Below are 13,840 nucleotides of genomic sequence, written 5' to 3' on the forward strand. Positions count from 1 at the left end.
CTCTTGAAGAGGCTTGCTTCCTACTGGAGCCTGGCGCCGGAGCCTGTAGGAACTCTTGGGGGCGTGGCCACGAGTATTTATCCTATGGGCGCTTGCGGGGCGTGACAGAGAAGGACCCAATGGAGCTATGGGAGGCGGGACCCGCGGGGCAGTGGGAGCCTATCCGGGCGCGGAGTCTTGCCAGACCTCTGGGGTTTAGCAGCCACGTGAGTTCTCCGTGGTGGCCGCTACATTCAGATTCGGCAGCATGTCTGCAGCAGCCGCGGCTCGAAAGCGGGGAAGGTCGGCCCCGGGGGCGGGTGCAGGGACCGGCAAGCGGCGGCGAAAGGTGAGCCTGGAGCTTCTGAGGGCCATAGTCGGCCCCGCTTACTGGGGCTGACCACCGTCACTCCTTACGGGACACCCGGGCCCCGGGCTCCTCCGCAGCCCTCTTTTCGGCATCCCAGCTGGAGTCAGCTTCGTCCCTCTCTCCGTGGGCTAAATCCTGAAAGAACTTGCACTTGAGCCGGGGTACCACCGCCTTTCCTAGGCCCACGGCCCTCGAGAGATCGGAAGGGGCGCTTCCTGCGTGCCGGGATGGTTGGGACCTCTGACCAATGAAAGGATTATTTAATTTTCAGACCGACTCTGCCGGGGACCGGGGCAAGTCCAAGGGAGGCGGCAGGATGAATGAGGAGATCTCCAGTGACTCTGAGAGTGAGAGGTGAGCTCCCTTCCTCCCAGACGAAGCGAACACTGAGGCCCAGGGAGTCAGGGCAGAGCTGGGTGTAGAACCCATGTCTCCTGCCTTTTTGCCTCTTATTCTTCCACTTCTGACCCTGATGAGTAGGACTTGTTTTAAGGAGATGGAGAAGTCTCATCGACTTCCCTGCAGGGTCTCTGTGTGGGGGAGAATCCCCAGTCCTAAGGGGAGACCAGTGAGACCTCCCTGGCTCATGGCCGGGACCTGAGCACAGGCTGGGCCAGCTGGTAAGGGGAGAGGGATGCAAGAAATGCTTGCTAGTTCTTCATCTGTTTTCCCACAGTTTTACAGTTGCTTTCAACATACGCCAGGCACTGGCTTTACTCTTGAGAATACAGAGATGAGCAGGCAGGTGAAGACAAAATGTGTTGTGATGGGATGTGTAATCTACAGCTCTGTATTCTGGAGACTGGGGAGGGAACATTTAAATAGGGCTTGGAGAGATGAGGAGGAATCCCTCAGGGAGAGGCAAGGAGGAGAAAAGTCTAGGACTTTATGTGTGTGGGAGTGGGAGGTGAAGAGGATGGAAAGGCTAGGTGTTGGCCCTGTCCAGGTGGGGGAGGGCTTTGAATATCTTCCTCATTCTGCAGGTGCTAGGGGTGGGGCATGTTTCAGGGTTTCAAAGGAGGCTAAGAAAGTGTCAGGCCTGAGCCTGTGGAACAGAAGCTGTCATACCAGGGTATCCTGGTGCCTTCCCTAAGAGTTGGCTTTGGAAATTCAGCTTCTAACAGTGAGCACATGCTGGCCTTGACCTGCTCACAGAAAGACTAAATATACTTACTTTTTTTTTTTTTAAAGATTTTATTTATTTATTGAACAGAGATCACAAGTAGGCAGAGAGGAGGCAGAGAGAGAGAGAGGAGGAAGCAGGCTCCCTGCCGAGCAGAGAGCTGGATTTGGGGCTTGATCCCAGGACCCCGAGATCATGACCTGAACCAAAGGGAGAGGCTTTAACCCACTGAGCCACCCAGGTGCCCCCATATATACTTACTTTTTAAGGTCACTGTGGGTGGGTGTGCCTGGCCCTGTGCAGAATACTTAAAAAAAAAAAAAAAAGATTTTATTTATTTATTTGACAGAGAGAGGGGTCACAAGTAGGCAGAGAGGCAGGCAGAGGGAGGGGGGAAGCAGGCTCCCCACTGAGCAGAGAGCCTGATGCGGGCCTCGATCCCAGGACCCTGAGATCATGACCTGAGCCGAAGGCAGCGGCTTAACCCACTGAACACCCAGGCGCCCACAGAATACTTTTTAAATTTTTAAAAAAATGTGTTGTGAACTGTGAGATACAGAAGGACTCAATGAAATGTGTTTGGACAAAGGGAGCAAGGGTGAAGTGATGAAGCTTTGTGTGCCCACCACCTGGGTTAGGAGCTAGATAGACCATTTGCAGAAACTTAGAAGCCCCATCTCTGCATTCTGACTTGAGTTAATCATTTCTGTAGTTTCCTTCCTTCCTTTTCTTCTCCACCTCTTCTTCCTCCTCCTTTTCATTTTCTCATTCAGGCATAACTTACATACAGTAATGCTCGCTTTTCTTAGCGTACGGTTTGTGAGTTTTGACAAACACAGTTGTGTAACTGCCATCACTATGAAGGTGTAGAAGGGTTTCATCACGCTCCAGAAATCCCCCCCTACTCCTTTGTAGTCAGTTTCTCCCCACCTCCAGCCCCTGCTAACTACTGACCCTAGAGTTTTGCCTTTTCCAGAACATCATATGAGTGGACTCATACAGCGTTTGCTTCCTTTGCTTTTCTTTAAAGTTCCGTCTCCTGTGTGTGAACCCCTCAATAATGGATTGATTAGGTAAACGGGGGAGAAGTTCTTACCTTAGCTGGATAAAGGAAAGGTAGCACCAACCCTGTTGGCTGAAGGCTTTCTGGGCACCAGGTACTGAGGGGTCTCTGGGGCCTGGTTTAGCCTTGGTTTCCAAGGTCCCTTCTGGGAATGGGCGAAGTCATAAATGGGTCTTGGGAAATGGTTGGGGCATTTGACAGGGAGTAGGTATCTTCAGGCACATGATCAGGGGACAGTTCCTGTGACCCACCTCTAGCTCCCAAAAGCAAGTCCTGGTAGGCTGTGTCTTGAGTGAAGTGAATGCTCCCAGCCAGTTCAGGGATGGGGCATGGAAGGGAAAGCAGCACCTTCACCAGCACGAGGTCAAGCCAAGACCAGTTAAGTTGTACCTGGAATCCCGTCCTCAAGATAGAGGCTGGTACCATAGCATTGGGGGTGAGACTGATGTCCCAGAGTGTCTGCATCTTGGGTCCTTTTATCAGATCTGGACTGGTTGCTGTTCTGCGGTCTAGGGGGTTCGTGATTCTGGAATCTGCCTTTTCAGCTTTCCATGTGGGCTCTCCTATTCCCTGTCTCCCATGCCTTTCTCATTCTTAGCTTACCCTCTTGTGTAGTGAGCACGGCCTTCATCTTTCAGTGAGGTTTAAAAAAGACAAGTCCTGTGGCACCTTGTGCATCTGACAGTGTCTTCGCTGGTTGTCGGTGGTTTAACTGGTGTGGGCTTCCAGGGGTTCACAGTGTCCTTGAGGATTTTGTGTGTGTGGCTCCTCTGTCGGCCTGCTTTCAGTGTTGCTGTTGATTCCAGCTACACTGTGTATGAGACCTTTTCTCAGCAGCCCGTGGAACCTGCTTTCTCCCTCTAGAGTTGAGAGATTTTGCAGTGATCCTTTTGGGTTTTGGGTGCCTTTTCACCCTCTTATCGGGCACTGGGTAGGTCTTTTCAGTTTGGTAAGTCAATGGCTTTCAGTTTTCTGCATGGGTAATCATTGGCCCTGAGGGTTAGCAGGGTTGGGGTCAGTGAATGGCAGGAGAAGCAGCGGGGAGGCACGGTCTCAGTGGCAGGCTGGGCCGTCACAGAGGCAGCCCCTTCCCGCCCACAGCCTGCCTCCCAGGAGGACTGAGGAGGAGGACGACGAGGAGCTGGAGGAGACAGCCCAGGAGAAGAAGCTGCGCTTAGCCAAGCTCTACCTCGAGGAGCTCAGGCAGCAAGGTGAGTGCATGCGCTGGGCAGGTGAGCCCACAACTGCCTGCTGCGGCCCCCGCCACTGGATGGGTGACTGACGCAGGTACCTGGTGGGCTGCCCGAGCTGCGTGTGCTGGCTGCCCTGGGGGAGGGTGGCTAGGAGACTAACGGGCCTCCTGCGGTGGGGGAGTGGGGCAGACCTTCAGGGGGCTTTAGCCTGATCTCTCAGTAAAGACTGGTTAGGCGGGAGGGGCCGTCTCCTTTGCCCAAGGCAGCCCGAACTTCCTGTGGGGTGCAGCCCGAGTGAGGCCCAGGACTGAGGTGGTGGTAGGGTGGGATTGGGAAGGAGGAGGTGGAGGCTTGGCCCGGGGTGACCTGACAGACTTGGTCTGTCCTTGCACAGAGGAGGAAAAGGCTGAGGCCCGGGAGTTTGAGGAGGACCAGGTGGCTGGGCGATTGAAGGAGGACGTGGTGAGTTGTGGAGGGAAGGTGGTGGGAGAGAAGGGGAGGGGGCAGTCCTGCTCCTGGGAGCTCACCCCTCTCTTCTCTGTGCAGCTGGAGCAGCGGGGCAGGCTGCAGAAGTCGGTGGCAAAGGAGGTAAGCAGGCAGGGCGCTTTGGTGTAAGATTGGAGTGAATCATAGGGCACCCGTGGATTGGTGAGCAGATGGCCTAACTGGGGACTCAGGCTGTGGGGTTTTTGCTCTGGAACATGGTGGGCATTTGGGCAGATGGGGTCAGGGAAGGGTCCGATGCTTGCAGGGTGGTGGGAAAGGATGGTGTGTGCATGTGTGTGCGCGCGTGTGTGTTTAGGGGCCTTCTTGCCCCCTGTGGCAGTGACCCAGCCCTTCCTGCCCAGATTCAGGCCCCAGCCCCAGCCGACATCCGAGTCTTACGGGGGCACCAGCTCTCCATCACGTGCGTGGTCATCACCCCTGATGACGCAGCCATCTTCTCTGCTGCCAAAGACTGCACCATTATCAAGTGTGAGTGAGCACCTGGATGGGGGTGCAGCCCCAGTGGTCTTTCGGGAGGGCTGGTCTGTGAGGAGGGAGTCATCAGGGCAGACTGAGGCCCGATGGGGGAGGCTTCTGGTGGTAAGTTGGCTCCTAAGGAGGTGTTTTCTGGGTGCCAGTGGAAGCTTCTGGCTAGGAGTGGGGCTGTGGGCTCCCTGAGGCTCCGTGCAGCCCCGGGATTGCATTCTGCTCTTCCTGGGTCCTCCCTTCGACAGCTGAGCGCTGTCTTCACCCACCCTTAGGAGAAACTGGAAGAACTTGTAGCCTTGGTCGTAAAGCACCTGCTTTCCTTCTCCCTGGGGCTTCGCGGCTGCCCTTTGGGGTTATTGTCACCGTGTAACAGACAAGGAGCCTGAGGGGGCTGTGCAGGGGCTCCCAGTGGCTCCGCCTGATCTCTGGCCTGTGCTGCCCTTGGAGGGGTTGCCAGCCAGTCCCAGCCTCCATCCCAGTAGCCTCTCTCTCTCCCGGTGTCAGGGAGTGTGGAGAGTGGACGGAAGCTCCACGTGATCCCACGAGCCAAGAAGGGTGCTGAGGGGCAGCCCCCCGGCCATGACAGCCACATCCTCTGCATGGCCATCTCCTCTGACGGCAAATACCTTGTAAGGCAGGGTTGGCCTCGGGGGCGGGTAAGAGGCCGGGGCGCGCGCTGTGTGCCTGTGACCATTGCCCTCCTCCCCACAGGCCTCGGGTGACCGCAGCAAGCTCATTCTCATCTGGGAGGCCCAGAGCTGCCGGCACCTGTACACGTTCACAGGACACCGGGACGCTGTGTCGGTAGGAGCTGTGGACATTTGTTGAGCGACTAAGTGGGCCGGGCTGGGGTGATGGGGTGAATGAGACAGAGGGTCGCCATCCTTAGCAACCTGCACTTCGGTGCAGTGCATAAAGGACATAAAGGGGGAGAACTGGGAGAGACCGAGCTTGCTCTGGGTGGGAGGTGGGGGTGGCGCTCAGCAGTTTATGGCTCCTTGACAGCAGCTGAGTGCTGGGACCTGATTTCAGGAAGTCCTCCCTGGACCTGACTTCCGCCTTGCCTGCTGTAGTCCAGGTCCCCTTTTGCCCCCTTTCCGTGTATTAGGGTCTGGCATTCCGCAGAGGCACCCACCAGTTGTACAGCACGTCCCACGACCGCTCCGTGAAGGTGTGGAATGTGGCGGAGAACTCCTACGTGGAGACGCTGTGAGTGTGCGCGGGGAGAGGGTGTGTGGATGTGCACGCCAGTGCACGTGTGACCCCCATCCTATCCCTCCGCCCCCTTCATCCCCTCCAGCTTCGGGCACCAGGATGCCGTGGCTGCGCTGGACGCCCTGAGCCGGGAGTGCTGTGTGACGGCCGGGGGCCGGGACGGGACGGTGCGTGTGTGGAAGATCCCTGAGGAGTCCCAGCTTGTCTTCTATGGCCACCAGTAAGGCTGTCCACTGGGCCCAGTGGGGGGAGCGGGGCTGGGGGAGGGGCCATGCCCCTCACTGCTGCTCTTCGCCAGGGGCTCCATCGACAGCATCCAGCTTATCAACGAGGAGCACATGGTGTCAGGCGCAGACGATGGGTAAGAGCTGCCTTTCTGATGCCTCACACCGCTGTCGCTGCTCCTGGCCTCGCCTCCTGGAACCTGTCCGAGCGGTGGTGTGATTTCTTTCCGCCCAGTGGCCTGTCTGCCCTACCCCAGCCCCTCACCCATGATCTTCTCTGTCCACAGCTCCGTGGCCTTGTGGGGCCTCTCCAAGAAGCGGCCACTCGCCCTGCAGCGTGAGGCCCATGGGCTGCGGGGGGAGCAGGGCCTGGAGCAGCCCTTCTGGGTGTCATCGGTGGCAGCCCTGCTCAACACGGACCTGGTGGCCACAGGTGGGTACCCTTTGAGGCCAGGAGGATGGGGTGACGGTGGGGGGTGGTAGTGGGGCACTGGGGCGGGGGTGCTCACTGTCTGTCTTTACCCCCAGGCTCCCACAGCTCCTGCGTGAAGCTCTGGCAGTGCGGGGAGGGCTTCCGGCGGCTTGACCCGCTCTGCGACATTCCCCTGGTAAGTGGGACTTGAATGCCCAGCTTGTCTTTGCCTCACTGCTGAGGTCCTGGAGCTTGTGGCCCCTGGACTTAGGCCCTTACTGTTTTTACCTGCCAGAAGGGAGGCTCCTCAGGGCAGGGCCAGCTAGGACTTCTCTGTTTCATAGTCCCAGCTCTTAGTGCAGGGCCTGACAGGAACCCTTCCTCCTTCTTCCTCTCCTCCACTCCCCACCCTGTCCTGGGTGCAGGGGAACGAGGTTGGGACAAGGCAGGGACAGCGTGTGCAGAGGCATGGAGGTGACGGGCAGCCTGGTGCTATCTCACAGCCAGAGCCTGTGGGCATGGGACACCCTAAGGGAGAGTGGCAGGACGGTCCATGACATCTGGTGACTGTGCAGGGCTCGGTGATCGTCATGGGGTCTCCAGGACCCCGCAGCCGGGAGCTAGGCCCTGGGCCACCCTGATAGGTGATGTACTTGGTGTACACGGTCTCCTTAAATCCTCACAAGTTCACTGGGAGGCCAGCACTCTTTTTTCCGTCCATCTCATAGGTGTGGAGGCTGAAGACCTGAGGGGTCAGGGGCTGACCCAGGTAGCAGGAGGCAGAGCAGGGATTTAAGCTGGGCCTGCCGAGGCCAAGCCCTTGGCTGTGAGGCTGGGGCTGTGGGGTGGGTCCGCAGTGGAGGGAGGTTGGGGGATGGATCTGTTCTCACATCTGCTCACGTCTTCCCCTGCCTCGCCCTCTTCTCAGGTGGGCTTTATCAACAGCCTCAAGTTCTCCAGCTCGGGGCATTTCCTGGTGGCTGGGGTGGGGCAGGAGCACAGGTATGAGGCACCCTAGGGAGGCGGGTTGGAAGGTGGTGCTGGCCAGCCCACCGGGTGGGGTGGTGGGGCTGGGCCTGGGCTCAGCCCCTCCTTTCGTTCTGTCCCCTGTAGGCTTGGCCGCTGGTGGCGCATCAAAGAGGCCCGGAACTCTGTCTGCATCATCCCGCTCCACAGGACCCCCAGGCCCCCCGCTGCTGGCTCCTGACTCTTCTCCCCTTTATTTAAGTCTTTCCCAGACCAGGCCCTGCCCTCTTTGTATTAAAAGCTTTCTCCTTTGGGCCTTGTCTCTTGCAGCTTCTTGGGTGGGGAAGGAGGGTGATGGCGGGACTATGGGCTGGAAGAGGCCAGGGAGGGACAGGGCTCCCAGAGACTCGATTGCTGAGGGCTTTTTTTTTTTTTTTTTTTTTTTTAAAGATTGTATTTATATATTTGTCAGAGAGAGTGTAAGAGAGAGAGAGAGAGTGCACAAGCAGGGTAAGCGGCAGGCAGAGGGAAGCAGGCTACCTACTGAGCAGGGACCCAGATGTGGGACTCCATGTCAGGACCCTAGGATCATGACCTGAGCTGAAGGCAGACCCTTAACCATCTGAGCCGCCCGGGTGTCCTGGCTGAGGGCTTTTTATCCTTTTCCATGGAACTTGGGGATGGAAACCTCAGCCAGCTCCCGGGCCTTGAGTATCCTCTGTGACCTTATTAGTCCAGCTCCCCGCCCCCGGCTCCGGGCTGCTAGGTGTCAGAAGCTGCTGACCCTCAGTTGGGAAGCCATGGCTGTCCAGTTACGTGTCAGGGCTGGCTGTGGAGAACTGAAATGACAGCTAGGCCTGCAAGTCAGGCCGACCCCAGCCAGGTCAGGAAGCTGGGGCGGGTGGGGTGGGACACTGTACTGCCTACTGCCTGGGGACAGGTGTCAGAGTTGGGAATAGCTCTGCCCTTGGTCTGAATGACAGCCAGGCTGTCAGAAGAATGTTCTTCCTGCTGATTTTACCCACTGGATGATTCACTCCTGCCACTGGCAAAGCCAGAGGAGGCTGACTAGTAGTGTCCAAGTGCAGTAAAGTCTCCTTTTAATGGGAAATGAGAATGTTAAGGATTCTGCTCTAAGCTTTTCTTAACCCATTGGGCTCAACCACTGAGTCTGTGGTTCCCAAGGGGGCAGCATGGTCCCCTCAGGGGAGGAAGTCACAGGACTTCTCTTCTGCTCCCCTGCTCAGGAGGTCCACCAACAGAGAGACCTGCTCCTGCCTGCCTGCATCCCTCTGGGGCCAGATGGCGTCAGGTTCAGATTGAACCCCCCCAAATCCTGTTCTAGATCAGAAGATGATAATGGAATTCACTTCCTGTGTTCTGCCTCAAATTGAGCTCAATGATAGTATAAACACACTTCCTGAGAGACATGGCAAAGAAACACGGAAACGCACCCCCATACACGAACCCCTTTGCTATGGACACGTTCCTACTGAGAGAAATCCACAGTGTTGAATCATTGCTTCTCTGTAAGTAACACATCATTTTTCTTCTGGCTGCTTTTATGATGTTTTTATCTTTGATTTTCAGCAGTTTGATTGTGATCTGTCTGGGCAAGTTTTTCTTGAATACATCTTTTTATAATTTTTTTTCTGATTAAAAGACATAACATAATTTACCATTGTCACCATTTTTTAATGCTGATGTCATAATTTTCTTATCAATTAGCAGAGGCTTTTTTTTTCCTAAGCTTGCTTGCGAGCCAGGAGGAGGGGTGTGTTTAAAATTTTTTTTTTTTAATTTATTTGACAGACAAAGATCACAAGTAGGCAGAGAGGCAGGCAGAGAGAGAGGAAGGAAAGCAGGCTCCTCTGTGGAGCAGGGAGCCCGATGCGGGGCTCGATCCCAGGACCCTGGGATCATTACCTGAGCCGAAAGCAGAGGCTTTAACCCACTGAGCCACCCAGGCGCCCCGGAGGGGTGTGTTTAAAGTGGTTAAAGAGGGAGAGAATCTTAAGCAGGCTCCATGCTGGGCATGGACACAGAACTTGATCCCATGACCCTGAAATCATGACCCGAGCCACCCAGGTGCCCCACTGATGTCACCATATTGAAGCGTACCATTCCGGCATTGGGTACATTCACGTTGTGGTGCAGCGGTCATCACCATCCATAAATCTGGAACTCTGTACCTGTGAAACTGTAGCTCCCCTGGCCCCCTTCCCCCAACCCCTGGCAACCACCATTTTACTTTCCATGACTTTGACTACTCCAAGTATCTCATAGAAGTGGAATCATACAATATTGCCTTTTGGTGACTGATTTATTTCACTTAGTGTAACGTTAGGGTGTGTTCATGTTCTAGCAGGTGTCAGGATCTCCTTTCTCTTTTTTAAGGCTGAATAATATTCCATGGTGTGCATACACCACATTTTGTCACCCATCCCTAAACTTGGACACTTGGGCTGCTTCTGTGTTTAGCTACCATGAATAATGCTGCTAGGAATGTGGCCACATGAATATCTCTTCAAGACTCTGCTTTCGTTTCTTTGGGGTGTATGCCTAGAAGTGGAATTGCTGGGACATATAGTAATCCCATTGCTAATTTTTTGAGGAACCTTCATATGGTTTTCCAGAATGGCTGCACCATTTTACGTTCCCACCAGCAGTGCACAAGGGTTTCAATTTCTCCACATGCTCACCAGCACTTGTTTTCTGTTTTGTTTTTGATACGACCATTCTACTGAGTTTGAGATGGTATCACATTGTAGTTTTGATTTGCATTTTCCTAACTGTGATGTAGAGTATCTTCATGCACTTATTAGCCATTCAGATATCTTCTTTGGATAAATGTCTGTTCAAGTCCTTTGCCCATTTTTGAATCAGTTCGTTCGCTTTTATTTATTTATTTTTCTTTTTGTCATTGATTGAGTATGTCCTTTTTGGTGTTTGCTGAGATTCTTGAATTTGTAAATGTATGCCTTTCACAAATTGGGAAAGTTCTTAGCCTTTCCTCAAGTTCTTTCTACATCAATTTCTTTCTTCTGGGACTCAATAACGTCAGGGTTAGACTTTCTACTATTGTCCCACAGGTTTCTGAGGCTCTTTTCATTTTTTTTCTCAATATTTTTTTTCTCTCTGGTTGGATTCTCTCATTTTTATTATTTTGTATTCAAGCTCACTGACTGATTTCTCTGTCATCTGCATTCTGCCGATGAGGCTATCAATGAGTTCTTTATTTCAGATATTGTATTTTACAGTTAAGTTTCCACGTGACTCCTCTTTCTTAAGTTTATTTTTAAGTAATCTCTATACCCAACATGGGGCTTGAATTCACAACCCCAAGATCAAGAGTCGTACAGTCTACCAACTGAGCCAGCCAGGTAGCCCACTTCTGTTTAGTTTAGTTTTTTTTTTTTTAAAGATTTTATTTATTTGTCAGAGAGAGAGCACAAGGAAGGAGATTGGCAGGCAGAGGGAGAGGCAGTCTCCCTGCTGAGCAAGGAGCCTGATGCGGGATTCAATCCCAGGACCCTGGGATCATGACCTGAGCTGGAGGCAGACAATTAACTGACTGAGTCCACAGTTTCGTTTTAGTTTTGATGTCTCTTCTGAGAACTATGTTTCCATTCATTTAGAAAGGATTCACCTTTACCATCATGGAAGATGGTTATAATAACTGTTTCAACATTGTTGTCTGACACTTCTAACATTAAATGATGGTTTTCCTTAAGAATTAGTCAGAGGGGCCTCTCTCTCAGGTTATTTGCCAACCACACTAATGCACTTCTGCATCTTGGGCTGCCTTCAGTTATGACATGGAAACCAGAACTGATTGTTCTTCAAGACTTTCTTCCCCAATCCATCTGCTACTGTCCACTTTCCAGAGTCCAGTTGCTTTCTGTATTCTATCCAGAATTTTTAGTTGTCATCATTGGGAAAGATTAGCTGTAGTACCCTTGTTCCATCTTGCTGGCACTGGACTTGATGGCATTTTATTTTATTTTTTATTTTTTAAAAAGATTTTATTTATTTATTTGACACACAGAGGGAGATCACAAGTAGGCAGAGAGGCAGGCAGAGAGATTACTCCAGGCACCCCTGGACTCAATGGTATTTTAAAGAAATTTCAAAAGATGGTCTTTTCTAGACATTCAGATGGCCAACAGACACATGAAAACATGTTCAACGGGGTGCCTGGGTGGCTCAGTGGGTTAAAGCCTCTGCCTTCGGTTCAGGTCATGATCTCAGCGTCCTGGGATTGAGCCCCGCATCAGGCTCTCTGCTCAGCAGGGAGCCTGCTTCCCTTCCTCTCTGCCTGCCTGTCTGCCTACTTGTGATCTCTGTCTGTCAAATAAATAAATTCTTAAAAAAAAAAAAAAAGATGTTCAACATCACTCATCATCAGGGAAACATAAATCAAAACTGCAATGAGATTATCACCTCACACCTGTCAGAATGGCTAAAATAAATGCAAGAAACAACAAGTGTCAGGAAGGATGTGGAGAAAAAGGAACCCTTGTGCACTGTTGGTGGGAATGCAGACTGGTGCAGTCATTTTGGAAAACAGTATGGAGTTTCTCAAAAATTTAGAAAGAGAACTATTTTATGATCCAGTAATTGCACTACTGGATATGTACCCAAAGAGTACAAAAATACTAAAAGTGAAGGATCTGTACTCTCAAAACTATAGAACACTTATGAAAGAAATTGAGGAAGACACAAAGAAATGGAAAAACATTCCATGCTCATGGACTGAAAGAAAACATACTGTTGGGCGCCTGGGTGGCTCAGTGGGTTAAGCCGCTGCCTTCGGCTCAGGTCATGATCTCAGGGTCCTGGGATCGAGGCCCGCATCGGGCTCTCTGCTCTGCAGGGAGCCTGCTTCCTCCTCTCTCTCTGCCTGCCTCTCTGCCTACTTGTGATCTCTGTCTGTCAAATAAATAAAAAATCTTTAAAAAAAAAAAAAAAGAAAACATACTGTTAAAATGTCGATTCTACCCAAAGCAATCTACATATTCAAAGCAATCCCTGTCAAAATATCATCAACATTTTTCACAGAGCTGGAACAAACAATCCTAAAATTTGTATGGAACCAGAAAAGACTCCAATTAGCCAAAGTAATGCTGAAAAAGAAAACCAAAGCTGGAGGCATCACAATTTTGGATTTCAAGCTGTATTACAAAGCTGTAATCATCAAGACAGTATGGCCCTGGCACAAAAACAGACGCATAGATCAAAGAAACAAAATAGAGAACACAGAAATGGATCCTTAACAAAGCAGGAAAGAAATCTGATGGAAAAAAGACAGTCTTTTCAACAAATGGTGTTGGGAAAATTGGACAGCTCCATGCAGAAGAATGAAACTGGACCATTTCCTCACACCACACACAAAAATAAACTCAAAATGGATGGAAGACTTCAATGTGAGACAGGGATCTATCAAAATCCTAGAGGAGAACACAGGCAGCAACCTCTTCGACCTTGGCTGCAGTAACTTCTTGCTAGATGTGTTCCAGAGGCAAGGGAAACAAAAGCAAAAATGAACTATTGGAACTTCATCAGGCTAAAAAGCTATTTGCACAGCGAAGGAAACAATCAACAAAACTAAAAGGCAGGGGCACCTGGGTGGCTCAGTCAGCTAAGTCAGTTAAGTGTCTGCCTTCAGCTCAGGTGGTGATCGTGGGGTCCTGGGATTGAGCCCATATTGGACTCCCTACTCAGTGAGGAATCTGCTTCTCCCTCTCCCTCTGCCCTTCCCCACTGATGCTTGTGCTCTCTCTCCCTCAAATAAATAAATAAAATCTAAAAAAAAAACCCTAAAAGACAACCTATGGAATGGGAGAAGATATTTGCAAATGACATATCAGATAAAGGGCTCGTATCCAAAATCTATAAAGAACTTAACAGACTCAACAATCAAAAGCAAAAAATCCAGTCAAGAAATGGGCAGAAGACATGAACAGACTTTGCTCCAATGAAGACATACAAATGGCTACCAGACACATGAAAAAAGTGCTCAACATCCCTCAGCATCAGGAAAGTACAAATCAAAAGCACAATGAGATATCACCTCACACCAGTCAGAATGGCTAAAATTAAATTCAGGGAGCAACAGATGTTGGTTGAGGATGCAGAGAGAGGGGAACCCTCTTACACTGTTGGTAGGAATGCAAACTGGTACAGGCGCTCTAGAAAACAGTATGGAGTTTCTTCAAAAAGTTGAAAATAGAAGACCCTATGACCCAGCAATTGCACTAGTAGGTATTTACCTGAAGGATACAAACCTAGTGATTTGAAGAGACCCATGGACCCCAATG

General features: G+C 51.6%; 1 protein-coding gene across 1 annotated transcript; it reads left to right on the forward strand.

The window, feature by feature from the left end:
* The first annotated feature begins 183 nt into the window (after positions 1-183).
* Positions 184-7,834, forward strand: RRP9 (ribosomal RNA processing 9, U3 small nucleolar RNA binding protein). The gene is made up of 15 exons (XM_044253471.1): positions 184-328; positions 621-703; positions 3,637-3,746; positions 4,123-4,190; positions 4,275-4,316; positions 4,577-4,703; positions 5,208-5,332; positions 5,415-5,507; positions 5,812-5,912; positions 6,004-6,138; positions 6,217-6,279; positions 6,430-6,575; positions 6,671-6,750; positions 7,483-7,556; positions 7,668-7,834. Exons 1-15 carry the CDS (start codon positions 248-250, stop codon positions 7,759-7,761), a joined length of 1,422 nt encoding a protein of 473 aa, XP_044109406.1. The 5' UTR covers positions 184-247; the 3' UTR covers positions 7,762-7,834.
* Positions 7,835-13,840: the final 6,006 nt, after the last annotated feature.

The sequence above is a fragment of the Neovison vison genome, chromosome 6, assembly GCF_020171115.1.
Source record: "Neovison vison isolate M4711 chromosome 6, ASM_NN_V1, whole genome shotgun sequence".
NCBI lineage: Eukaryota > Metazoa > Chordata > Mammalia > Carnivora > Mustelidae > Neogale > Neogale vison.

Excerpts from the sequence above, each read along its gene's own strand:
- RRP9 (XM_044253471.1), top strand. The coding sequence starts at position 248 with ATGTCTGCAGCAGCCGCGGCTCGAAAGCGGGGAAGGTCGGCCCCGGGG. Across the intron at positions 6,139-6,216 it reads CTTGTCTTCTATGGCCACCA|GGGCTCCATCGACAGCATCC; the intron begins GTAAGGCTGTCC and ends GCTCTTCGCCAG. Across the intron at positions 6,751-7,482 it reads CGCTCTGCGACATTCCCCTG|GTGGGCTTTATCAACAGCCT; the intron begins GTAAGTGGGACT and ends CCCTCTTCTCAG.